Genomic DNA, 25,882 nt, shown 5'->3' on the forward strand with positions numbered 1-25,882 from the left:
TCTATATATTCTGTAATTGTTGCCGGGACATTTCGGTTTTTGTACAAACGAAAGCTTCATTTCGAATCATTTGGCTGTAAAACTGTGTTTCAGTAAAATAATGACCACGTGATGTTTCTTCCTCCAGACCCCCCCTCCAGAACCTTTAAAAAGGTTTCTGCGGCAGAAAGAAGGGGCGGAGGTCCACAGCTCACAGTCGCTTCAGATAACAACAGATGAATCCCAAACACACTTCCATAATCTGACAGACCTGAGCCGCCTGACCTTTTGACCTCCAGTGCTTTTCATTAAGTTTAAATTAAAACGTCCTCCCAGCCGGGGATGGAAATGATGCAACGCTCAAACCCCGCAGACCTGAAAGGTGACTCTGTTTCCCTCCTAAGCAGCGTCATAAATCCAATTCCAGTCTTTGTCATTTAGCTAAGCATGATTGACTCTTCCTGTTCTCTTTGGTGTAATTCACTCGAGAAAACACACAAACTCAGTCGATGGTGTCGTCGCCCCGCAGTCTGAGTGAGAGAGGAATCACATTTCGAAGGCCAATCTGGGAGAATTCATCGCTCCCCCTAGAAACAAGGCTTTGCCCGATTATCGTTGTCACAGAATCACGTTTTACTTACTTTTCACACTTTAGACCTGCACAATAAATAACACATCATCAAACTACATTTCCATTTCGGCAGCTGGCTGACGTCACTGCCGAATTTTCTTCTTGTTCTTATGGGTTCAAAAAGGGAGGATGCAGGGGCCTTGAGAGCTGCTTTATTGATTCATTTCAAGCCTAAAACCTTCCAAACTTCTTCTAAAAAGCTGCAATCTAGAAATAATATTAATAATGTATTTATCATGACAAAACATCAATCAAAACAGTGCCTGGTGAATGGATTTCACCGATATACAAAAGCATTCACAAAGCATGTTTTATTTACCCATTCATACACACATCCACAAGCTGATCCCTCCCGCTGTGCCCCGATCATCTGAGCTGACTTCCCTGTGCCGGTGTTTCTGTAGGTGTGGATGTGCGGTGGTCGGATGGAGGACATCCCTTGCTCCAGGGTGGGACACATCTACCGGAAGTACGTCCCCTACAAAGTTCCTGGTGGCGTCAGCCTGGCTAGGGTGAGTTTACACTTCGGAACCAAAACAGAGAAACTGGTGGAAAACAAACACGTTTCAGACTTGATTCGCCAACATTCCTTTCACTTGAGACTAAGACTTAAGATTCAGCTTGATTTACTTCTTTTATGCATTAAAGGAGTCATATTATGCAAAATTCACTTTCTAAAGGTTTCCCAGCAGTACTAATCGTCCCCATACCTGGACTGACGCCCCAGAAGTGAAGACAGTGTGTCCTCTCTCTCCCTGGCTTGTTTCAGTTTTTAAACAGTGTGTTGCTCCAACCAGCCAATCAAAGATCAAACCCTATATAGTGTCATCGGGGGTTTAGCCAATCCCAATGAAGGTAGGCCCTCCGTTTGACTCCTCCCACAATTAGGCAGCTCTGCTCTGGCACATGGCGCCACGAGAGGAAGTACTTCCTCCTCTTCCCAAGATGGGCATGTGTGGGCGGAGCCAGTCCAGCTCACACAGACACAGCAGATTCTGAATGCAGCTCCTATGAACCAATATTCAAATGGAGGAAAATCAAGGAAAAGCAATAAACTTTGAATACAAAGTTTTTGGACCAACGAGATCATGTGTAAGTGTTGAAAAGCTGCATAATGTGACTCCTTTAAAACTCTTCTCTCACTTAATTCTATTATGTTGATAACTCAGGGTAAGAGCAGAGTAGTTAAAAAACCTTTTTGCACAGTGGAAAACATCCATCGAAAATACATGTTACTTGGGGCCTCGCTGTTGAGAGTCTTCATGTCCTCCCGATGCATCCATGTGCTAATTAGATACTTGAACCAGATCTGAATGTTATGTGACCAAACTCTTTACAAATGCAAATACTCTATACAAAAACATTCATAGAAGGAGTTGGTTTTTATACCTGTTAAGTTTGTGTTTGGCCGTTTTGGACCATGTTAGTCAATCCTGGGACCACCCTGCAGTAGAAGGAAATGGACTAAGACCTTTTGTAAGACTCCTGCACTATATATATATATATATATATATATATATATATATATATATATATATATATATATATATATATATATATATATATATATGCCACCGGGCCCTGCAAGGCCTTCTCTGCAAGCCTAAGAAAAAGATCTGAATCAGACTGATGTTGAGCATATTTTGTCCCTGAATACTGCTTAAATAATTCCTAACAGTCTGTCCACTTCCTCTCATAGTTTCTCCCCCGGCTACGTTGCTTCCAGACACGTCTTTCTATATTAAAGCGTTTAACCAATCAAATTTCAGCCATCACCTGTTGCTGGGTAAAGAAATCTGCTTGAGGCCTTCAGATACAATTCTGCAGGCGTCTGCGTCACGCTGCTGCTTCAACCAATCAGATTTTGATATTGGCGACTCAGGGCCTTATAAAAGGCCTAGGGTGACGCTAGTGTATTCAAGCCCTCTGATAAGATCGTCAGAGGGTTCACTCTCCAGCGCCAGCTGGCCGCATCTGTACCGAGCTGCATGAACAAAAATATAGTTGTGTTGATTTAATAGCGGTTTTATCAACCTACAATGGCTGAAGGAGAACAAGAAGACATTTGGTTTCAGATTTATTGTCGAGAGAGAGAGAGAGAGAGAGAGAGAGAGAGAGAGAGAGAGAGAGAGAGAGAGAGAGAGAGAGAGAGAGAGAGAGAGAGAGAGAGAGAGAGAGAGAGAGAGAGAGAGAGAGAGAGAGAGAGAGAGAGAGAGAGAGAGAGAGAGAGAGAGAGAGAGAGAGAGAGAGAGAGAGAGAGAGAGAGAGAGAGAGAGAGAGAGAGAGAGAGAGAGAGAGAGAGAGAGAGAATCACTCCTAAAATCATTTTGTCTGACCAATATATGCTTGATGGCTGCATAAAAACTTTGCTTTCTTTGAGACATCAAGTAGCTCTTTACCCGAACCTTCACTGCTTTGGCCATAATCTTAACCTAAAGTGAGACCCTGAGCCATTGACAACGCAAGTTCCATCGAGCCCCAGAAGCCACAAAGTACCGCGCTCCAAGTTTTTGGTCAAATGTCTCAGAAGACGTTTCGCTCCTTATGGCGTCTTCATCGGTTCATGTTGTTCACTAGAGGCTGGACACTGGAACTACACGGTGGAGGTCAGGTATTTAAACCCTTTGGATGGTTTTATATGGTGCTTTATATGTCCACGGAGTGTAGCTCCTTGACACTCTTCCATTGCATTTTAATGACCGTTGTGATCAGTGGAGTCACATGTTGTTCAGAACCTTGAGCCTTTGGGGTGAATTATTGAATGTCGTAAATGGAGGAGAAGTTGCGTCATAAACCTTTTCCTCTCCTCTGGACGTTTCCGTCTTAGAGAGGTGCGAGTCTCGACCTGAGGAGTTCGATCTAATGTGCTTGCGGTTTTCACTCCAACCAAAGAAAGACACTCTGTAGAAGGACCTACACTATAGGACCTGGAACATGTCATTGCTATTCACTGCAGCCTCTGTGGTATGTTCTAATGAATGTCTCTTATAGTCACAGGTGAGTGTTTTGCAGAGAAAAGAAATGTACTTGCTGCTCAGACCATAAGATACCAGAGACAGTGAGTGAGACACCATAGCGACTGCAGCTCGGCCTTCACATTGTCAGACGTGTGTGTATGTGTGTGTCATCTCTCATTTCATAGTAGTGTTATCTCTCGCACAGTGGGAGAAGTGCTGAAAAATGCTCATGTGGCCGGTAGCTAAACACTCTTCATTATGCATGAGTCAGGCTCCGTCTGACACCTGGCTCTGTTTGGCTCGGCTGAATCTCTAATTAAACCCTTTCGTCTGTTTTTGCCTCCTCGGTCTGACCATTAGCCCCTCAGTGAGCCTGTATTGAATACTGATCTCATAACAGGCAGCAGATTTAACCAGACAGAAGCAGTTACTGTACCTTTGGCTGGTCTGTCCTCTGTGTTGTCCTGCAGATGTTAGTTTAAGAAGGCATGACGCTTCTTTGGCATCAACCAGTGATGCAACGATATTGGTACCAGGATCGGGTTCGATACTGCAAGCAGTACTCATACTCATAAACAACATTTGTACAAGATGCATCAACAACATCTTAAGCAGGTAGAAAAGAGAAGTCGAGCGATGACATCAAATTAATTAATTAATCAAATTAATGACATCAGCAAGACAAACTAAATATCAAGAGGAAGTGAAAGATAATCCGTACAACATCAGCTACTTAGTCAGCAGTGACATTCGGACCAGCAGAGTTAAGGCCCCTGCAGACTCCCATAAGAACCCAAAAGAACAAGAAGAAAAGTTCAGCTGTGACGTCAGCCAGCCGCTGAAAAACATGCTTGTTCGGCAGGAGAGTTCATCCTCCGAGAGGAAGCTGTACAGCTCGCAGGCCACGCCCCCTCACGGCAGCCACGCATCTGTGAAGGAGCATTTTAACTTTTCAACGGCGCAGCTTATTTCTCACTTCAAATGTTTTCAGAACTAGATATCGCCGAACTGTTTCAATAATAAAAGAAAAACTTTTTGTCCAGGCCGCCATGTTGGTCCAGTTTTAACCGCAAGGGCTGAGTGATGCGTTCGGGTGCATCACGTAAATCCGCCCTCCGACATGTTAACGAGTTGCGGGGTGTAGTGAGGTTACATGCTAAATATGATTAAAATATGACTGTGCCGAAGTTTCCGCAGTCCAGCATCGTCATACTTTGGCCAGGACGGTTGGCACAGCCGAACCAAATTGGAGCTGGCCGAAGGAAATTACGTTATTTTGTTCAGCAGGACCCTGGAGTTCCCAACTTTCTTCTCGTTCTTATGGAGAATGAATCGGCCTTTAGCCTGATGTTGCTCAGTAGTTTAACTGCTCAGTGGATCCGAGCCATGCTAAACATGATTGAAGTCTGACTGATACGCTCTGGCACACCTCGAGCTCGGTCTGCAGTCCACAGTACGTAGTTGTAGATAGACGCTACGCACTGCGCTATGCGTACTGTAGATGCAGTGGTATACTGGAGCCTTAAAGGCTAGGATAAACAAGATAATGTCAACAGATTATGATCTGTTTATCTGAGGATGTTGGCGATTTTACCAGAGGTGGGAAGCGTCATAAGGAGTTGATTTAGGCAAAAAAGTCTTTTTTCTCAAAAAATTACTTCGGCAAGTATTTTAAGAAGGTGACGATATCCTTTTAATAAGGAGTATGAATTAAGCTAAATGGCATTTAATAAGTACTCGTATCAGTACTCTGTATCAGCAAGCAGATAAATGTCCGCACTCGTCCTTTAAAAAAGTGGTATCTTTGCATCCCCCGATGAGACTGGAGCTGTTTATCATCGAAAATGCCAATGCTAATTTGTTTATGCAACACAAAGAGCTCCGTCTTTGCCACATAATGTGGGCTGAACTCGGCGGCCTGCTGTTGAATATATATTTTAGTGTGGCAGATGGAAGGAAACCAGAGTTTTGCCCGCAAAAACACAGAGCGGCCCGAGCAGAGCTGCTTCTGTTGACAGAGGATGGTGTGACGTGGGAAGATGCGCCGTATAAATGTTGATGCAGACGGAAAACTGTTTGAACTATTTGTTTTGGAGGGCGAAAAAAAAATGTAAAAGATTGTGTGCCAGAAGAAGCAGCACGACAGACCTGACACTGAAAATAGAAGAGAAATGCATCTGAAAGGAGGTTTACGGCGGGGAAAAGTTGAGGAGCACACACTGAGAGAGCTTTTTATGCTAAGTTCAGAGATTCTTCTAGTTTTTGTTTGTGTGCTCAAAAGAAGTTACAAACAATGCGACTATGGCCATACACGGCTTTCATGCACACTTTGCACAGCAACTTTCGATCGTTACTAGAAAGCGGCAGCGGGTTTTTCTATCAGATGAATGCGGTGTTGAGCCAGAAATAATGAGTCGCGTTCAAAGGAAGGACATTTTGCACGGAGCCAGTTTGAGTCTTTTAAATACCAAATTTGTTGCCTACAACTTGGCTATATTGTTCAACGATTAGCCTTCTTACTTAAAAGCCACATGACCATCCAAACCATGAAAAAAGTGTGACATATGAGTCCAAAAATGACAGTAGTTGCTTTTTAATGTACCGTAGGTTTTAGGGCGACACTGCCTCACTTGGTAGAGACGCCCGTCTTTCAGTCGCCGGACACTGAACAACAAATCAGTCGCAATGGATGGATTCAGCTTCTTGCCTGGCCGAAGTCACCATCGCTGTGTGAATGGGTGAATGTGATAGTGAGCTGCTGAAGCACTGAAAGAAATCGGACATACGTCTTTGCGTTTTTTTGTCTCCCGGTCTCTGTGGAAGACATGCGTGACTGCAGACGACTTGACCTGGCCGCCTTCTGTTGCATGAGCAGATTCATTATTGGGCTGGTTAAAAATCTCTGATAAATGTGAAGCTGTTGACCTGCTTTTCGGAAACATAAAGCGACACCGCTCTCCTTGCTTATGTGATTTGATTCCGATCTGCTCGTGTCCTTGGACCTGACATTGGCCCATGCAGCATGACGTGTGTTCGCACTTCTTCTTTAAGGGAAGTGAAGTTTTCTCGGATTGAGGCTTTGTCTGCAGATCACCAACACACGCTTCAGTCACGGTCCAACAGCTCGTAGCCAGAGGTGCGATTTAAAAGTTTTATAACCGCGCGTTGTTACAGACCTGAACTCGTTGGGTTTCTGTCTCGGCTTTGCGTCCATAGAATCACAGTGAGAAAGAAAGTTTTTAGCTCTCACTTAGTCTGCATGTGGGACATTATCTGTGCAGATAAACCCCTTCAGCAGGTACATCCAGAGCCCGGAGACACATTGAGACGATCCAGGGAGTGTGAACGTCAGTGGGTTTCTCTCCCAGCCGCCTCTGAGTCCACCACACCTCACCCAGAGAGCAGCGCTGCCATTTGGCTGCAGGCGATCTGCTCTGCTACAGGAAGCCTGAGCGTGTTTGTAGCTGGAAGCTCTTTTCTCCCGCTACATCTGTACCTCCGAGGGTTGGAGGATTTGTATTTATGTCTCCCTGCGAGGATTGCTGAAGGTGTATTCTCATTCATTTCACCATCCGTACCTCCAAGGCTGATACCATCTGTATTCTCAGACATGTGCACGTCCCTCAGAGACCAGCGCTCTGTTTTCTACCCCTTTACACCTCAAAGGCTTCAGATGGGTGGATTTTTCCTGTCTGCTATTGAGAAGAACCCGAAGCAAGTCTATAAGACGTCATCTGTGCTCTGAATAATGCTGCTCCTGGGGTTTTTTTTTTTACCACTTTTATCACCTGTCCGTCTGTCAGGAACAATAAAGCCTTCATGTTGAGACGGGTTGATCAATCCTTTGAGTTTCTGCTCCATTTTATTAAACTGAGAGGACAGGAGCCGATCCCAGGTCTGAGCCACGGCGGCCTGCATCCCGGACAGATCGACAGTGAACACCCGAAAACACACACACCGTCTCTGTGAAATGAGATCAAATGAAACCCGACACCAATTTAGGTGTTTGTTTGTTGAAACTGGAGAAAACATAGAGAACATGCAAATGCAGCAAGAAGTAATTCAAGTGTGAAAGTGAAAACTCTGGTTGCATTTTGGGGGAAACCCGACAACGGTGCTTTGAGTGACTTGAAACGCAACTTTTTGTAAAACTCAGAGGAAAATGCAACTTTTCTCAAGTGCAGTCATGCCGTTCATATGACCACTTTCTTGTCTGCAAAGCCGCTTTATTATTAAACAGAACCGGGCCGCTCCTCCATTCTCCTCCAATCACAGACCAGCTCGCACTACCGGTGCGTTCAGGTGACACAAAAGAATAGGAACTAACGGACCTAATCAATAAACCATATCATTGCAACAACAATAACAGAACTGCAGAGACGTTATACTATTTTTGTAATTTTCTTGAGTAAAAAGATATTGGCAGGAAGCCCCGCCCCTTTTTCCAGAGTTTTTAACAAAACCGGTTTCCTTGTTTATGCTGAGATGGTGGGGAGTCTTGTTGGCAGCTGCTGAAAGTAACTAAAAAGTTACTTCTTTTCTAACTTAGTTAATTTTTAAAACAAGTAATCAGTAAAGTAACTAAGTTACTTTTTAAAGGTGTAACTAGTAATCAGATTACTTTTTCAAAGTAACTGTGGCAACACTTCTCAAGTGCTGCTACTGCCCATGAGCGCCACAGCCATAGTAAATAGTTGTTCTGCACATGCTCAGTAGAGACAATCAGAACCATGTTTCCTCTCTGGTGTCATGACTCCCCGTCCAGATTCTTCTGGGACTTGGTACTTTTATTTTGACAGTCACCGTAATAACAATCCAACTTGGTGGTTTGTCCACTAAAATGTCTGTCTACTCCCATTTTAATGTTTTTATCATAGTGTTTTCTGTGTGAATGTGTGTGTGTGTACTTTAATTGCAAAAACTACCAACAGTACCCACTACATTGTTTTCAAAAAGTTGCTGTATAAACGCAAACCTTTTCTAAAGTTTTTCTTTGCTGTATTGCAGAGGTTAAAAAAGGAAAAAAATGTCTATATTTTCACAAAACCAAACAATCAGTACAGAAAATGACTACAATCTCAACATAAAGACCATTTTTATGAAGCAAAATACAGTGAAATGTCCAGAAAACTTCTGTAGCCGTCGCATTCGTGGTGTTTTTACACCCGGACATCACAGCTTTGAAGCTAATGTGAGTTTGCCAACTTTCCCGGCAGTATCTCTGGTATTTCAGCTCGTGTCTGTGTTGTGTCGCTACTTTGAAGAAATTTGTAAAAATAAATAAATAAATACAATTTTCTCAGTATTTTTTACTATCTTAGTATTTTTGGTTTGGCCGGATTGGAGTCTCTCGCCGGGCCTTATGTTTGACACCTCCAGAGTAAATTGCAATAATAATTCAGCTAAATATGTAAAAACGTGAGCTTCTGTTGGAGGTAGATTGTTGGACATGAGGGAAGCAGCTCGTCTCCTCTGATTTGAACTCGGGTCGATTCGTCTCTCATTTCCATGGGGGAGGGAAACGGCAGCCTCACTGGATGACTTCAAATCCACTTTCCTCTTGGTTTTTGGAGGCAAATTTATCCGAACCTTTGCTTGAACCTTTTGCACACATTATCTTCTCCATTATTTCGATCGGTTCCACTGCCAGCCACTCGCAGGCATGTGTTTAGCATTCCTGTATCCTGCATTCGTCACACTCGTCGCGTGTTAAAGATTTCCCACTGAGTGAAACATTCACATCAGCACCGCTGCTGCACCAGAGAACAAAAAAAGACTATTTTGAGAGAATTATGTCACATACTTGTCTTCCCTTGAGGCTTCAAGAGAAGGTTTCAAAGATTATTTTGTGTGGAAACGCAGCGATTCCTCCTAAATATGAGATACAACATCGTCTCCGGCGGAGAAAAGTTAAACTGTCGAAGCACCTTTTTTGGCTCCGGGGATCACAAAACCGTTCGTTTATTTCATTTCCAATTTCTCCAGAATTTCATGTGAATGTTTCACCAGCGTGTTCGACGCCGTCAGAGACATAATTAGACAAACCGACTTCCTGAGAGCAGAGATAGAACAGAAACGCATCTTTTTCTGTAAATTAGCTCATAATTCAGCCCGGTGTTGTTTCTGCTTTCATGACCAGATACTCTTTTATTTTTTTTCTGTTTTTGTTTTTTTTGTTTTTGTTTTTTTCCCCTCCCTGTCTCCGTCCTCCCGGGGCTCATGACACGTCCTGGATGAAGATGACTGGACTTCTACTGAGCAGCTTTGATCATTTTGTCTTGTCAAATCAGTCAAAACACCGAGAGTGGAAGGAAATTAGGAGGAGGAGGAGGAGGAGGAGGAGGAGGAGGAGGAGGATGGGAGGGAGGAGGAGGGGAGAGGAAGAGAAGGAGGAAAAAGAGGTGGAGGGGGGAGGAAGGGGAAGAAAAGGAGGGGGAGGAAGAGGAAGGGAAGAGGAGGAGGAAGAGTAGAGGAAGGCAGTGGAGAGAGGAGTAGAGGAGGATGAGGAAGCAGGAAAAAGAGGTAGAGGAGGAATACTTGTACTCGTCCTTTAAAACCTTGTTTTCGTTGCACCACTAATCAAAGCAGAACCTGAAGCGTGTGGCCGAGGTCTGGATGGACGAGTTCGCCGAGTACGTCTACCAGCGCCGGCCGGAGTACCGCCACCTGTCGGCAGGAGACATGACGGCGCAGAAGGAGCTGAGGAACCGACTCAACTGTAAGAACTTCAAGTGGTTCATGACCGAGGTGGCCTGGGATCTACCCAAACACTACCCGCCGGTGGAGCCCCCTGCTGCCGCCTGGGGAGAGGTACGGCCACCGCCCGTCCATCAAAACGCTGCACAGTTTGATCTCCAGTTCCTCAAGACGCGTTGGTTCTGTCACGCTCGTCTCGTTGTTTAAAAACGTGTGCTTTTGCTTCCCAAAATGAATGAATCGGCGTTAGCTTCCTGCATGAAGCGCTCTGTTGTCGCCCGAGTGAGAAAACGTTTCCTCCGTTCCCGATGCAGATTCGTAACGCCGGCAGCAACTTGTGTCTGGAGAGCAAACACTTTGTGTCCGGGTCGCCCATCCGCCTGGAGAACTGTGCGAAGAGACGAGCCGAAGTGAGCTGGGGCCACGGACAGGTGAGCCGGAGAACACACATCTATCTGCACGGCAGGAGCTTCTAATCCTGGGGTGTCAAACATGAGGCCCATGGTCCAAAAACAGGCCCGCAAGAGGCTCCAATCTGGACAAGCCGCCAAACGAATTGTAAAAAAAATTTGTTGTGACACAACAGAGACCCGAGCTGAGATAGCGCTGATGCTACCATGAAAGCTAACAAACGAGCATGAGCTTCAAATCAATGCTGTCAGGGTGAGTTTGTAAAAACGCCCATAATGCAACAGCGGTAGGAGACGTTTTCTGGACATTTCACTGTTTTATGCAATTAAAATGGTCTTCATGTTGAGATTGTAGTAATTTTCTATAGTAATTGTTTGGTTTTTGGGACTATATAGCCATTTCCGTCACGTATACTCTGCATTTCAACAAAAAAATAATAATTCAAAACTTTAAATTTAAAGGTTATTATGGCACTATTTTATCGGTCCGGCCCACTCAACGTTAAATGAGGCTATATGAGGCCAATGGGCTGAAATGTGTTTGACACCCCGGCAGTACCATTCTCCTTCTATTGAAATACATTGTTATGCACACACACAAGTCATTTCTTTATTCACTGAGTAGAAGTGTAGAAAGAGGATACGATGCCACTGAGCCACTTTTCAGTGATTTCCAGTCAGAACACAGCAGGTTCAGACATGATGGCGCTCACAGTTTTTCTGCAGATATAAAGAGGAGAAAAGAGTTGGTACTAAAGTAAAAGTGTTTACCGCTGCTTGAGAAAGAGAGTAGATACCATATGTTCTGAACTATTTGTGGCTCCTGAAGGTGATTTATGTCAAAAAATGTGTGGTGAGGAGAAAAATAACCTCCAAGTCACACGGGTGCATCTGTCACATTCATTTTTTTCACGCCCACATCTAAAAACACCAGATTATCGCCCACTGAGACTAAGGCTCAGGTCTTGATGCTCAATTCAGATTTTTTTGCTTGGATCCGTGTTTTTTTTGCGTGATCGTTCACGTTTACATTTCAAACCTCTCAGACTGCCGTGCGAACCTGATCGGACCGGATCTTTTCGGGCCCCAGGGCGCAGAATACGACGTAAAGTCACACGGAGTACGCTATTTACGCATGGCACGCCGGTCAGCACCCGGGTTGCCAGATGTGACTCACTGTTTCCAGCCCAAACAACGTAAAACCCACACCTCAATAAAAACCAGCACAAATCTCGGCCTGTGTAGGAATCATGTTAAAACCATAAAATAACTTTGTGTGTAATAAACACGACGTAAACACACAAATGCACCAAATAAACAAACTTAAAAAGTAAGAGAGTTTGGCTCAGCAACTGGGGGATACCACCCTATCTGGCAACGCTGGTCAGCGTGTAGATCCATTTTCAAGTGATTGTTAAATACGAGCCGACAAAATCTAGACAACATGACGAGGCAAGGAAGAAGAAGACCAAGACAATATAAGAGCTTTTAACAGCTTTTAACATTTTGGCGGAGCTGCGTCCTCCGGCGTTTATCCGTGACTTCAGTCACACGTCCATGACGAAGCAGTCGCATGTCGAACAACATCTGAATTGGAACCACATATGAGCGAGGCCTTGTGTCTGGGGAGAAAACATCGGAATTGGAGGTTTAACTCGGGCCACAAAACAGGTCGGATATGAGTCACTGAGAGCAGAACATCTAAATTGATTTGCATTTCCCTGCAGTGTGAACGTGGCTTTAGTCGATGTTTTCAAAAAGTTGTGTTTTGATAGACTCCAAGCACCGTTGTCTAGATGAACTCCAAAAAAACTAGGAAATTGGTTCTTTGAAAACGTGTGAACGGGTCCTGAGTGTTCAGATAAATCAGCAGGGAAAAACGTCCAAAGATGGGAAAAGGTTGAATTTTGACACTAAGCAGGAACCAGATTACATTTTCAGCGTTTCTGTTTGAATTCTGCTCCAATCCTCGGTAAACAGAAGTGAGGAGTTCCAATCTCCGCCGGCGATCAAAAGGTTTGAAAAATAAAAAAACTTAAGTCTGATGTGGAATCCAAAACAACCGAGCCGATGTTTTCCAAGTGCAGCCAGGAGGGTGGAGTCGTTTCTTCTGGGACGTCCTCGGCACAGAGTCGTCTTCTCCCGTTTCTTTTTATTTGCATTGTTCCTAACGTCTCTGCTTAAAGCCGAGCTCATAATACGGACGTAATGGATTGAACGTCGCCTTTTGTTTCGGCGGCGCCTCGCGGCTCTGACACTTTAATTGCTTCAGTCTGAAGATGCATTGTAGTTTAATTTGTGTCACACTTTGCGATCCGCATTCAGACGCAGCCAGGAATGGATTTGCAGTAAATCACGGGAGGCCGCCTGGCAGCCGTCCCCTCCTCCACATTTCCTCCCCTTCAGAGTCTGAGAGCCGCCGGTCACTCACAAGATTATTTATCGCAAACTCTCCAACCGCCACCGAGACGTTTGTTCACTTTCCTCATTCAGAACCGGAGTGAAATGATGGCGTGATGAATGATCCACCGCATGTAACGTCACTTAACATCCAGATTATAGAGCATCTTCTGCCTAACATCCAGATTTTAGAGCATCTTCCTCCTCCTAACTCCCAGATTATAGAGCATCTCCCTCCACTAACATCCAGATTATAGAGCATCTTCATCCTCTAACATCCAGATTATAGAGCACCTTCCCCCCCAACTCCCAGATTATAGAGCATCTTCCTCCACTAACATCCAGATTATAGAGCATATTCCTCCAATAACACCGATTATAGAGCCTCTTCCTCCTCTAACATCCAGATTATAGAGCATCTTCCTCCACTAACATCCAGATTATAGAGCATCTTCCTCCTCTAACATCCAGATTATAGAACACCTTCCTCCTCCTAACACCCAGATTATAGAGCCTCTTCCTCCCCTAACATCCAGATTATAGAGCATGTTCCTCCTCCGAACACCCAGATTATAGAGCATCTTCCTCCACTAACATCCCGATTATAGAGCATCCCCCCTCTAACATCCAGATTATAGAGCACCTTCCTCCTCCTAACACCCAGATTATAGAGCATCTTCCTCCTCTAACATCCAGATTATAGAGCACGTTCCTCCTCCTAACATCCAGATTATAGAGCACCTTCCTCCTCCTAACACCCAGATTATAGAGCATCTTCCTCCACTAACATCCAGATTATAGAGTATCTTCCTCCCCGAACATCCAGATTATAGAGCATCTTCCTCCTCTAACTGAAGTAACGTCAGCTGACCTTAACGAGTGACTCAGACAGTTCAGTAACTAATGAGTTACTGTAAGAACTGCAGTATTTCAGTGATTTGCAGTGTTTACAGCGTCGTGTTTACATGTTGAGTTTTTAAAACTTTCTTTTTTGGAAAGAAAAACTTTGATAACCAACATTCTCAGTTTGATCAAAAGGATTTTAAACGTTTTGACATCTTTTATGGGATGAAAATTAATATTTTTAAGGAGACTGAATGCTAATAAAGTAATACGCTGGTAGAACACACAACACAAAGAGGAAACATACTTGCCTGCAGATGCTGGAGATCAGAACTATTCATACCAGCAGAAATACCAACTTTAATTAAATATTCAATAAACGGCTGAAAAACAGCAGTGAGAGCTCAGGCCTTCATGAACTGGAGGTTTGAGGGGCTCTTCTGCATGTGTAAGATGTATTCAGAAGCTGTTGGTGTGTTTATCATGTTATTGGTGAATCCATTCACATCGACCTCGTTCTGAACCGCCGGGTTTATCTTCCAGTATGTGTGGAAGTACAGAACTCACCTCTCCCCCCCGAGCACGGACCTTGATTGTCAGCCGCCTAAATAACAATAAAGGATGTGCAGGTTTCAGTGTGTTTCATCAGTAAAGAACATTTCGCCTTTCACACGTTTTCAGCTTTTATGCGACTCTGATCTCAAGTCTGACGAGAACGATCACGAGCCAACGCCACTCTCTTGTTTTTGTTTTTTTACACTGATTAAGTTTAATGAGACTATTTTTTATTCTGAATCTGAGAGACTTGAGAAAATGATTTTGTGTAAGAGAACCTGCTGTTTGACGCCCCCCCACCCCCGGCGTTCTGCTGTCTGCAGGTCTTCACGTTCGGGTGGAGGGAGGACATCCGGGTGGGCGACCCCGTGCACACCAAGAAGGTGTGTTTCGACGCCGTGTCCCACCACAGCCCCGTCACGCTGTACAACTGTCACGGCATGAAGGGGAACCAGCTGTGGCGCTACAGGAAGGTACGTCAGGCCAAAACCAACCAACAGGACCCAAACGACAGGAGAGAGTGAACTTGAACGAGCCACAAACAAGCACGTACTCAGATGATGCTGATGTGTGTGTGTTGGGACTTTAATCACAGTGCTCGTTCTCTCGCCCCTCATTTACACAAACCGTGACTTCACATCACGTGTAGTTTGTTAGCTGGAAACATGATTCATTGCAGTTTAGTCAAATCTTTAATGATTTTTGTTTGTTAATTAATATCGTAATGGTGACAAATCAGTGATACGTTGTGCAGCTCTAATGCTCACAAACTCCTGCCCTGGCTTTTGTAAATGAGTGAGAAACCAAAATGTACCTGCCAAATAATGTGTATTTACAGAGTTTTCACTGAGAGACACCAAAAGGAAACTATAGCAGGTTTACAGTCCGGTTGCGCTCCGTCCTCTAACCTCCATCCTCTATAACGGGTGGAAAACCCGCGGCTCTTTGCCTGTCAGGTTGCGGCTCTTTGATCCATAATTGAAATCATCGGAGTGCAGTTTCTCCAAGGAGTAATAGTTCACGTGTGAAACTCGGAGTTCAGATTTTCTTAACTCGTACTTAAATGCACCACTCAGGGCAGCAACCGCAGCGTCCCTCTCACTCGCTTCAGCCGGTGCTACGCTACATCTGGCAGGTCGGGCTGGTTAGAGCTACGATGGCAAGTAGAACAAAGGCTGAGGTACAGAGACGCTTCAGATCCGTCACTCGGAGCAGCTCTGGGAACTCGTCTTTGCAGCAGCAGAAACAACATCGTGTGACCGCAGTGCAGGGACCGTGTGCAAATTACAAACCGCTGCAAAAGTGAAGACAAGTACCACAAAGATATCTAATAACATGACTGGCATTCACTGCAGGGTCACCAGAATCCCCGCAGCTTCACTTGATAGTGATATATGGTTTGTAGGATCTGTCTTTGTTGTTCTAGCGGTTTTGCCATTTTCAGACGGTCCCTGCACATCAGTGTGGGCTGAGGGGGCGAAATGATCCCTGTTAATGCTGTAAATCCACACCTTGCCGATTGTCTAACTTTTTAAATTCCACATGGAAATGTATCATACAGTTTGTCAGCCCAGTTTGTACGATGGGGCTCTTTGTAGTACCGCCATCATTTTAGTGGTTCTTTTTTCTGAGCTATTCTTTGGTTCTAATATAGAACTGTTTACGATGCTAAATGTGGTAAACCATGTTTCAAATTAAGTCTATATAATGCAGATATGTAGTAGTAGTAGTGGTAGTAGTAATAATAATTAATAAATAACTTTATTTTCATTGCAGCTTAAAGAACGATTGTTCACGAAGTGCTTTGACAGTAAAAAACCCACAAACACGAGGCGAGACACGAGGAGACAAGCAATCAATAAAGTAATAGATGAAAATTCATTCCAGATGTCAAAACACTGAAGGCCTCGGCGACTATAAAGAGAGAACACATATCGAAAATAAATGAGCGTCATTTCGAGTAAAAATCGATCAATGGAACACGAAGACGAGTTAAAACTAAAGGCAAACTTCAAATTAAAGCAAAGTGGATAAGTGAGTTTTTAGAAGTGATGCCGTGGTTTTTGTTTTCTTGCCGTATGATAAATACTTTTTTTTTTAACTCAGTTTTCTATCTTGTAGATCATTTTGTCGCACGTCTTCTTTCACCTTCTGACTGAAGTTAAGTTCCGTTAACTCCGTCTTCACGTCTCCCCCCCCCCCCCCCCAGGACAAGAGTCTGTACCACCCCGTCAGTAACAGCTGCGTGGACAGCAACCTGGCCGAGCGCCGCCTCTTCATGAACACGTGCGACGCGTCGTCGTCCGGCCAGCAGTGGCTGTTCGAGAGAACCAACGCCACCGTGCTGGAGCGCTTCAACGGGGGCAACAACTGAGGCTCCGCCGCATCCGGCCACGACCTGCTGCTGCTGCACAACGTTCCGGGTTTCAGCGAGCGCTGCGGTGACGGGCGTTTGTCTTTGGGGTTTGTGGGAACGACGGGAGGCGGGACGCTGCTGGGAGTGGAGCTTCTGATTGGCGGGCCACTTTTTGCGAGACGCGGCAGCGGCGGCGGGAGAACGTCACCCCTCCTGGTTCCACTTTTATTGATTACCACTTTTTTTTTTTTGGGTCCAGCCTCTCGATCTCTCTCTCTCTCTTCGTTTGTCTTCACCTCCACCGCCCTCTGCCTGCTTGGGTGCACCTCCGCCCACCTTTTCCTCGCTCTCTCACCCCCCACCCCACCCCACCCTCCCGGGGGGAGACGAGGCTCCTGCTGAGCCAAAGTCATCCTAACACCCGGGTGTGTCCAAGCAGAACCACTCCGGGAATCACCTGCTGGACTGATTCTCCTTCACCTCATTTTTTTCCCACTCTCCTGTATTTGAAGCAGGTCTGTCCCTCTTCCTCCTCCTCCTCCTCCTCCTCCTGGTGGTGCAGTCAGACCTCATATTGTCCTCCATATAACAGCTGAGCTCCACGTGAAACAACACAAACATTAAATATTTAGATTGGAGGCAGTGAAAACTTAATGAATAACACATGCGTCAATATCTGAACTGAACGTTCTTCAAAGGCTCAAGCAGAAATCTGACTTAGTGGTGGAAAACTCTGAGTTAAGGAAATGCCAGAGTGTCTTTATCAGCCTATTAGAGGTCGTCTATATAATATTCAATGTTATTTACATAGAAACAGTGGATTAAATTGGATTTGTTTTAAGTTTGGGAGATAAATGTCAGATAAATTCTTTAATTAGGTGCGCAAAGAGGAAAAACGTCACTGAAACAAAGAAGGCAGACAGAATAACACAATTTCTTTCTTAGATTCTAGTATTAGTTTAGAAGTAAACAAAGAGATTCAAAAGTAGCCCAACTTAAATGTCCTGATGCATTCTGGGAAGGTTTTAGGACATTTCCAGCGATAATAAAGAGAGAGTGATATTTATTGTTTCATATGACGACGACTACTACGAGCCCAAAATACTTAAGATTCTCACTAAGAGTAATGGAAACTAAAATTATTTTACTGAAACTATATACTTCTATTTGTCAAGTTTTGAGAGTTTTTTTTTTTTTAATGTTCTGATCTAAATTGGCGGATTTGCTGTCAGGACTTCCTGTCGGCCTGAATGAGGTGATTCTCTCATGGCGTCACTGTTTATCAGCTTCACTGTCTGTTGAAAAGGTTTTGTGTTTGTTTGGATGGTCGATGGAAAGTCGTCAAAAACTCTAAATATACTTACCGGTATATAAAAAAACGACCTCGCTGTAAATCTGCCGGTTAATAGTTAAATAGAAACTGAAAAGTGGCGTCGTCCAATTTTCCTTTAATTGTTTTATTTTTTTAAATGGTCTGATTCACCTTCACTCTTTCATCTAATAAGAACGTCATAATAAGAGCGTCATAATAAGAGCGTCACTGAGAAAGATGTAGACAAAAACAGGTCATACAAGCAGGAAACTTCTCGATTTGTTCCCCGTCTCCTGCGACTGTTCGCCCATTAGCCGAGCCGATGTTTGTTTTGTGTTTGGTTCTGACTGCGCCGCCGGGTTCTTGTTTGCCGCTTTAGCTGCTCGGCGGGTCCGTCTCCCTCCTCCCGCCGTCTGCTGCTCCTCAATCAGTCACCAGAACGGGCCGGGCGGCCATCGGCAGGGGTCTCTCAGCAAACAGACCCGTGACCGGCGGGACGCCTCAGTCACAGCGGGGCCGCCTGATTGGACGGCCGCCTAGGCTAATAACGTGACTGTAGGGGAGGAAGAGGAGGAAGAGGAAGAACAAGTAGAGGAGGAAAAGGAAGATCGAGACCAACGTGGGAGTTTAAAATGCATCAAGCACTTATGGAACGATAAACTTGAATGAAATCGTAGTGCCTTGTTGGAGGACGACTAGGTGTGTGTGTGTGTGTGTGTGTGTGTGTGTGTGTGTGTGTGTGTGTGTGTGTGTGTGTGTGTGTGTGTGTGTGTGTGTGTGTGTGTGTGTGTGTGTGTGTGTGTGTGTGTGTGTGTGTGTGTGTGTGTGTGTGTGTGTGTGTGTGTGTGTGTACATGTAGCTGCTGGCTGAGAAATGAGACTTCTCATAATTCCGACGTTGAAAAGGTTCGCTAAGAAAACCTGTTGTGTTGTAATCATGACGTGAAGCTGTTGTTCAATCCAAAGTACTTAAAAGGGAAAGAGAACCGATGTCGTCGTTGTTGTTGTTGTCGTTGTTGTTTACCGCCTGTATAAATCATTTCTTTCTTTAAGTGAGATGTTCCTTGTTTTGGGGGTTTTGATCCGGCGGTTCAGACTTTGTTCTGGGATGTTCTGGTCTGCTGCTCGCACCTCTCCTCTAATCCGATTTGGTTGAAGCCAAACAAAGTGGCGTTGTGCTTCAGCACATGCTAACAGCCGGCGGCGAACCGCGACGCAAAGTTTGATCCTCATCCAGAGCTCAGGTCAGGATTTTTCCTTCATTTCTAAATAGATGTTTTATCAGCGTGTTCCATCATCAAAGCTTTCCTAATCTACAGGAGATTATCGAGGACTAAATATGGAATAAACTGATCTAATCTGAGCAGATTTATGAGAAAACATTATTTTATTTCAACTTTTCTTTCCTAAAGATAAATATCATCCAGCCTGTCCAATCCTGAGTCAGCATAACATAAAGCAGCTATCAGTCCTCTGAATTCCCTTTTTTCACCATTAATACTGATTAAATCCCCACATTTGAAAAAGGTTAGAGTTGTATTTTGTAGTTTGGGTCAGGAACCCTCCTGGTAAATACGAGGCAATACATCAACCAGCCACCAGGGGGCGATGTATAGATTGAGCTCTTCTTTTCCTGCAGATACTTTGAAATAATATATTTGTGCATCAGATATCAGAATAAGACGTTGCACGTCAATGTGAAAGAAGCAGAAATCTGTGCGCTCACAATTAACGCTTTTTAGTTTTTAGTGAAAACCCTAAACAGTTTGGCTCCTCCCACTTTGAACCCCGACACTGAGTAATGAAATACGAATCACTGGATCAAAGCCCCGCCCACATATCAAAGTTTTCAGATTATCTGAACACGAACAAATAAGATTGTCTGTTTTCTCTCCCGTCTGTTAGCAGAAAGGTAATACTCCAACCCTCCACAAGGGTTGGAGTCATACTAAGGTATATGTTTCCCTCACTTTGTAGCTAAAATATCAGATTTCTTTTAATTTTATTTCTATTGTGACTTAGCGACTCTCTGAATGAAGCAACATGTGAACAATCAATAATATCATGAGTGAATGATCGACTTTCTTTTTATCGATGTTTCCGATCGTCTTCACGGCTTCTTTCCTCTCCGACTTTCGTCCCCGAAAAGTTTGTACGTTGTTAATTGTTCCGATCTGACCAATTCCCTGCTGTAGTCACATTACGTCTCCACAAGGCCGTTGTAACGCTCTTTCATTCCTTTTGACGCGTAATCATGGTAAGAGGGGTATTTTTATGTTATTTGTTTTTCGGGGTTGTTATTTTGGTGGTTTTCATTGTTTTTGTGAAGGATTTTTCCATACAAACACTAATTGTGGACAGATTTGTCGCCGTGTGGAAACAAAAAGCAACATGTTGGGTCGTAGTTGTTATCAAAGGACCTGAAGAGAAACTTCAGCTGCTTTCGAACACGTCTAACACATCTGGAAGGTTACAAGAGTCTTTGATTTGAAATGGAAAAACAACATAAAACATGAAGACAGATTCTTACCGACTCATCGCATCTTATCTGGATTATCGTAAATCATCTGAGCGAGCATGTTTGTGCCTCAGAACTCATCAAAAGGAATCAACCGACAAACTGCTCACAGAATTTTAGCCTCTTTTCAAACATCAGATCATCTTTTAGTCAAAAACGCCCCCTGTGCACATCTTCCGCCCTCTAGTGGCCATAGTAATTATAATGCCAATTTAAATCAACGTGTGCAACTTTGATGCCGTGAAAGAGGGAACTTAAATAAATCGTTTCTCCGAGCTCCGACGGGATTTTAAATATGAACGAAAGGTTTGATCATCACGATTAATTCACCAAAATTGTGCAATTAAAGACTTTAACATCATCGGTTAGTAGGACTAAATATCATCACACGTTCTAATAAGATGTCTGTTCAGAAGCGGTGCAAGAAGTTAACATACGGAGCAAATACCAGATGATAATTCATATTTAACTCAACAGAAGCTCCTTTCTCACTATCAAGAAGTTTGTGAGACGCACCGCTCTCGTCTGCTGGTTTAAATAGCCTGTTTCTGCAGTTGGCGCCAGTTCAGAAGAAGTCACATGAAAAACTAGCAAATAAGAAGTTAAATCATGTAGAAACTAAAGTGGATCTTTACTCCGGCTGTTCAAACGGCCTGATTCTCAAACTTCCATCAAACCTGAGTGTAAATCTGCTTCCTGCTTTTGAAATCCAGCTCACGAGCAGAACTGAAGAGAAATAACGGGAGCCGACGTCTCCGGAGACTCGACCCAACGTGTTGCCGGCTGTAACGTTTGTTGAATAAGCTTCTTCCCTCCTCGTCAGAGAACATTGTACCTTTCCATTGCACATGTAAAGTGTTTAGCTCCAAGTCTTAAAGGGGAAAGTTCACATCGGCTTTATTCTACCAGACACCAGGATGAAGCTGCTGTGGACGTTCTGCCTTTTAACTGCAATTTATTTAACTTTCTTCATGATTTCCAGTCTTTTTTTTTTCTTTTTCTTTTTTCTTCCCCTGTGATGAAATTGTAGACGGAGCAATGTGACAAAATCCAGTTTTATAAAAGCAAACGGTTTTTAATTGGCCGGCCCGTAACACTGTGTGTGTGTGTGTGTGTGTGTGTGTGTGTGGGTGTATGTGTGTGCGTGTGTGTGGGAGTGGGTGGGTGTGTGTGGGGAAGTGTACATTTTGTATCTGATAGAAACAAAAAACAGAATCAGAATATTTTTTTCTACTGACAGTGCTCCTGTAAAAGTGTATTTAGTTATTTAACAAATTGTACAATTAAACTGGAATTGTATGATATTTTTGCTGGAAATTGTAAAATAAAAAGGTTTCTATATTTGGATGAATGATTTTGAATTATGGATTTCCTGCTTCATAATTCTAAAAGTGTGTCGGATTAAGTCTGATCGGATCAAGGGTATTGATCTGGGTCGACTGAGTTTTCACGACTTTTTCCTTTTTTCTTTTACTTAAAATTTGTCTTGACGAGCATCAGAGCGAAAACATTTACATATATATATATATATATATATATATATATATGTAAATGTTATATATATATATATATATATATATATGTAAATGTGTTTATAATGTGTTTATAATGTGTTTATAATGTATATATATATATATATATATATATATATATTTGTAGAAATATGTGAAAGAAGAACACATAGGGAATGAAGAACATAGTTGATGTCATTTTGTAAACCTTAAAACTCATTTTATTCAGGTAAATATATAAAGAAATCGGATCTGAAATATGTTGGAATCGGCCGAGACTCCTGAAAGTTTATAATTATTAGGCTAAATTTAAATTTCTATTTCATTTACAAAGTTGCGTTTTCATATTAAAGTGCCTCCGTGAAGAAAGGTGATGAGGCTGGTGTGAAATTACAACCAAGTGATGCCATATATCCAGGAAAAAGAAGAGGAGCGATGTGACCTAAAAGCTTTTCTGGTAAACTGGGAAAGAAAAGTCTGAATAATCTTCAGTCGTGAATCATTGGAACGGATCAGTCTGATTCCAGAATGTGACACTGAAATCATGTACGTTGACATCACTTCCTGTTTGCTGCCTGAAAGTCCACCAACTCACACTGGTTAGACAGACGACGGGGCCGGTGTCAAATTACAAAACCAGTCTGTTAGTGGGAGATTTCAGGTTTTTGACTGTGAGTTATTGAAAATACTAAAATAAAAACTTTTATGAAAGAGATGTCGTGTTAGTCAAGAGTCTCCTGCTGCTGTTTTATTCTGGCGGCGCTACAGGAAGTCACCACACCGCATGTTTTTACGCATTTCCTTCTGCGACTGGGATTCGAACTCGGACTCGCCAACACACACAAGAAGTCAGGATTAAACCTCAGACGACGAGAAAAAAAAACTAATACCTGTTTAAAACTTCAGGTGCAACTTTTGAACTTTTTTTTTTTCCTACACATGTAGTAAACTATTTATCTGACTCATCTTCAGTACTGTCAACGGGTATTTTTATAATTATTCATCGTTCATTTCAGTGCCTGATTGGATTGCTTTTCCTCTGGGCTGAATTATTCTCTCTCTTTTGTGTCGCTACGACCTTTTAAAATCTTTAATCTTCAGTCTTGGTTTTGAAATCCGCCCTTGAATTTGAGCTCTGGGATGTTTCTCTTTTTGAAACACTGTGAGTCGTTGGAATGGAAAACTTTTGTTTAGTTTTAGCAGGCCGTTTCCATGACAACGGTGCTCGGAGTCTCTGAAAACACACCTTTTTCAAACCACAGCCACGGTCACTAGTTAGTTCTGCACATGCTCAGTAGAGACAATCAGAACAACGTTTCCTCCGTGGTGTCACGACTCCCAGTCAATATCCTCCTGGGACCTGGAACTTTTATTTTGACAGTCACCATAATAACAATCGGTCCACGAGAATGTCCGTGTTCTCCCATCGTTCACGTTTAAAGCGTCTTGTTCTCTGCTGCATGTGTGTGTGCTTTCATTACAAAAACAACCAACAGCGCCACCTCGTGGTCCAACATGCTCACGACATCATTTTCAGACATTTTCTGCCGTTTTGGGCATCATTTTCAAATTGTTGCCGTGTAAACACAAAATGTTTTAGAAACAAAAAAGGAAATCCGATACCTTTTGACATGAAACTTGTGCACATTGGTGTTGCAGCCCGCAGGCCGTCGAGCTTCATCTCCCCTCTATGGCCTCGTTGATGCTCAATTCAGATTTTTTTGCTGGGATCTGATTTTTTTCGCCCCAGAGCACAGAAGACGCCGTTGACAGAAGTCAATATGGACGCCACACCGTTCAGCACCAGGGTTGCCAGATGTGACTGTTTCAAGCCCAAACAAGGTAAAACACCACACACCTCAATAAAAACAAGCCCAAATCTCAGCCTGTGTAGAAATCGTGTTAAAACCATAAAAGCATTATATGTGTAATAAAGAACACGCCATAAACACACAAATACAAGAAATAAGCAAAGTTAAAAGGTGGCCGTATCTGGCAACACAGGTCAGCGGGTGGAGATAGATTTTCAAATGTTTGTGAAATACAAGTCAACAAAATCTAGACAACATGACGAGGAAAAGGAGAGAATGAGGAGAAAAGAGAGCACAGCTTTTTACAGCTTTCAACATTTTGGCGGAGCCGCGTCCTCCGGCGCTTATCCGTGACTTCAGTCACACATCGATGACGAAGCAGCCGCAGTAGAAAAATATCCGAATTGGTACCAGATAAGATCGAGGCCTGGGTCTGGAGAGAAAACATCAGAATTGGAGCTTCGACATGGCGACAAAACAGGACAGACACGGGTCACTTTTCCCTGCAGTGTGAACGAGGCCTAAGTGCACCACTAAAGCGTGTTTTACTGTGAAAAGCCAGCAAGCCACACCAGACTTCCTCCTCCACCTGCCTGATGTGGCGCCGTCTGATTGGACGATGATGCTTATTGCCTCTGCTCCGCCCACCAGCTGATTCAACTTGACCAGCTCCAGCAGACGCCTCACTTGGCCTCAGGTTTCCTCTGTGTGTGGTTGCGTTGCGTTGCGTCGTCTGTCTTGTGAACTCTGCTCTGTGTGAAGAGAGCAGCCTGTTCTGTCCCCACACAAACACACCGCATCTGAAAATCACAAACATGGTGGCCGGTGTCCTTCAACCGCCAGTCCACGACACTTCAGGACGGGACAGTGTGAGGCGTCTATCTACGCTATGCACCGCGACGCGTTTCACATAGACAATGAATGGGCAGCGTGAAATTGCTGGAATAAAGTCGGTGCCTTGTGTTGAACCTGCACAAACATTTAGACCTACCACATAAAGACTAAATTAGCCTCAACAAAAAGGTGAAATTGCAAATTTTTTTTGAAAATGGACTTGTAAAGGTGAAATCAGACAAATGTTAAAAAAAAAATGGCCAAAATCAATAGAAAAAGAAAAAATGTCCAATTATTCAAATATCAAAATGTCGATCATTCTAAATCAATGTTCTGAAACTTTGTAAATGCAACCTTTGATAATAGCAAAACTCCACACAGCTTAATGAACTGTGTTATTCTGATCTAACAAATAAAGATGTTTTGCCGCTCCAGATGACTTTTATTTTGGTGGAAAGTGGAAAAACAGGCTCTCTTGGTCACAAAGGTTCCAGACCTCTAATGAATATTCATGTTAATCACACTACTCTAGTGGCTCCGTGGAGCTTTCACAGTCATTGTAAATAAACATTTAGTTTTAATTTTTGTTTTGTTTGCATTCTAAATGATTGCTCTCATTTCCAGGCTAAAACTCGCCTATTTAAATTAACCTGTCCAGTATATCTTGTTTTGCCTTATTTATACTGTTTGTGTTTTATTATTATTATTATTATTATTATTATTATTATTATTATTATTATTATTATTATTATTGTTATAATTATTATTATTATTATTATTATTATTATTATTATTATTATTATTATTGTCAGTTTTTTTAGGAATAGCAATTTCTATTTAAGATTGTTTTGGGGGTTTTTTCATGTTACATGTTTTTTGGCTCCAGAAAATTTTTATTTGGTGTAAAATCCTGATTCAATAAATAGAAGAAAATCTTTATTGCGTTAAAGAGCTGTTACTAGCAAAAACTAATTTCACTTCAGTATCTTGTACTGTTGTGTCTGTAGCTCCTCCAGTGACAAAGTTATGAATAACAGTTAAACGCCCCCTGTGTCAGACTGTATTCAGGC

At 43.1% G+C, this 25,882-nt stretch overlaps 1 protein-coding gene across 2 annotated transcripts in view; it reads left to right on the top strand.

The window, feature by feature from the left end:
- Nucleotides 1-17,430, top strand: part of LOC308121735 (polypeptide N-acetylgalactosaminyltransferase 10-like) — a 106,525-nt gene extending 89,095 nt beyond the window's left edge. The window contains exons 8-12 of one of the 2 annotated variants that reach the window (XM_080483172.1): nucleotides 1,015-1,122; nucleotides 10,153-10,377; nucleotides 10,578-10,694; nucleotides 14,795-14,944; nucleotides 16,681-17,430. In XM_080483172.1, the coding sequence (XP_080339298.1) occupies nucleotides 1,015-1,122; nucleotides 10,153-10,377; nucleotides 10,578-10,694; nucleotides 14,795-14,944; nucleotides 16,681-16,845 (765 nt within the window). In that variant the 3' untranslated portion in view covers nucleotides 16,846-17,430. The remainder of the gene's footprint in view (nucleotides 1-1,014; nucleotides 1,123-10,152; nucleotides 10,378-10,577; nucleotides 10,695-14,794; nucleotides 14,945-16,680) is intronic. The other variant, XM_080483173.1, reaches the window with a different exon arrangement.
- The last annotated feature ends 8,452 nt before the right edge of the window (nucleotides 17,431-25,882 follow it).

This window comes from Lipophrys pholis, assembly GCF_963383615.2.
Source record: "Lipophrys pholis genome assembly, chromosome: 16".
NCBI classification, from domain to species: domain Eukaryota; kingdom Metazoa; phylum Chordata; class Actinopteri; order Blenniiformes; family Blenniidae; genus Lipophrys; species Lipophrys pholis.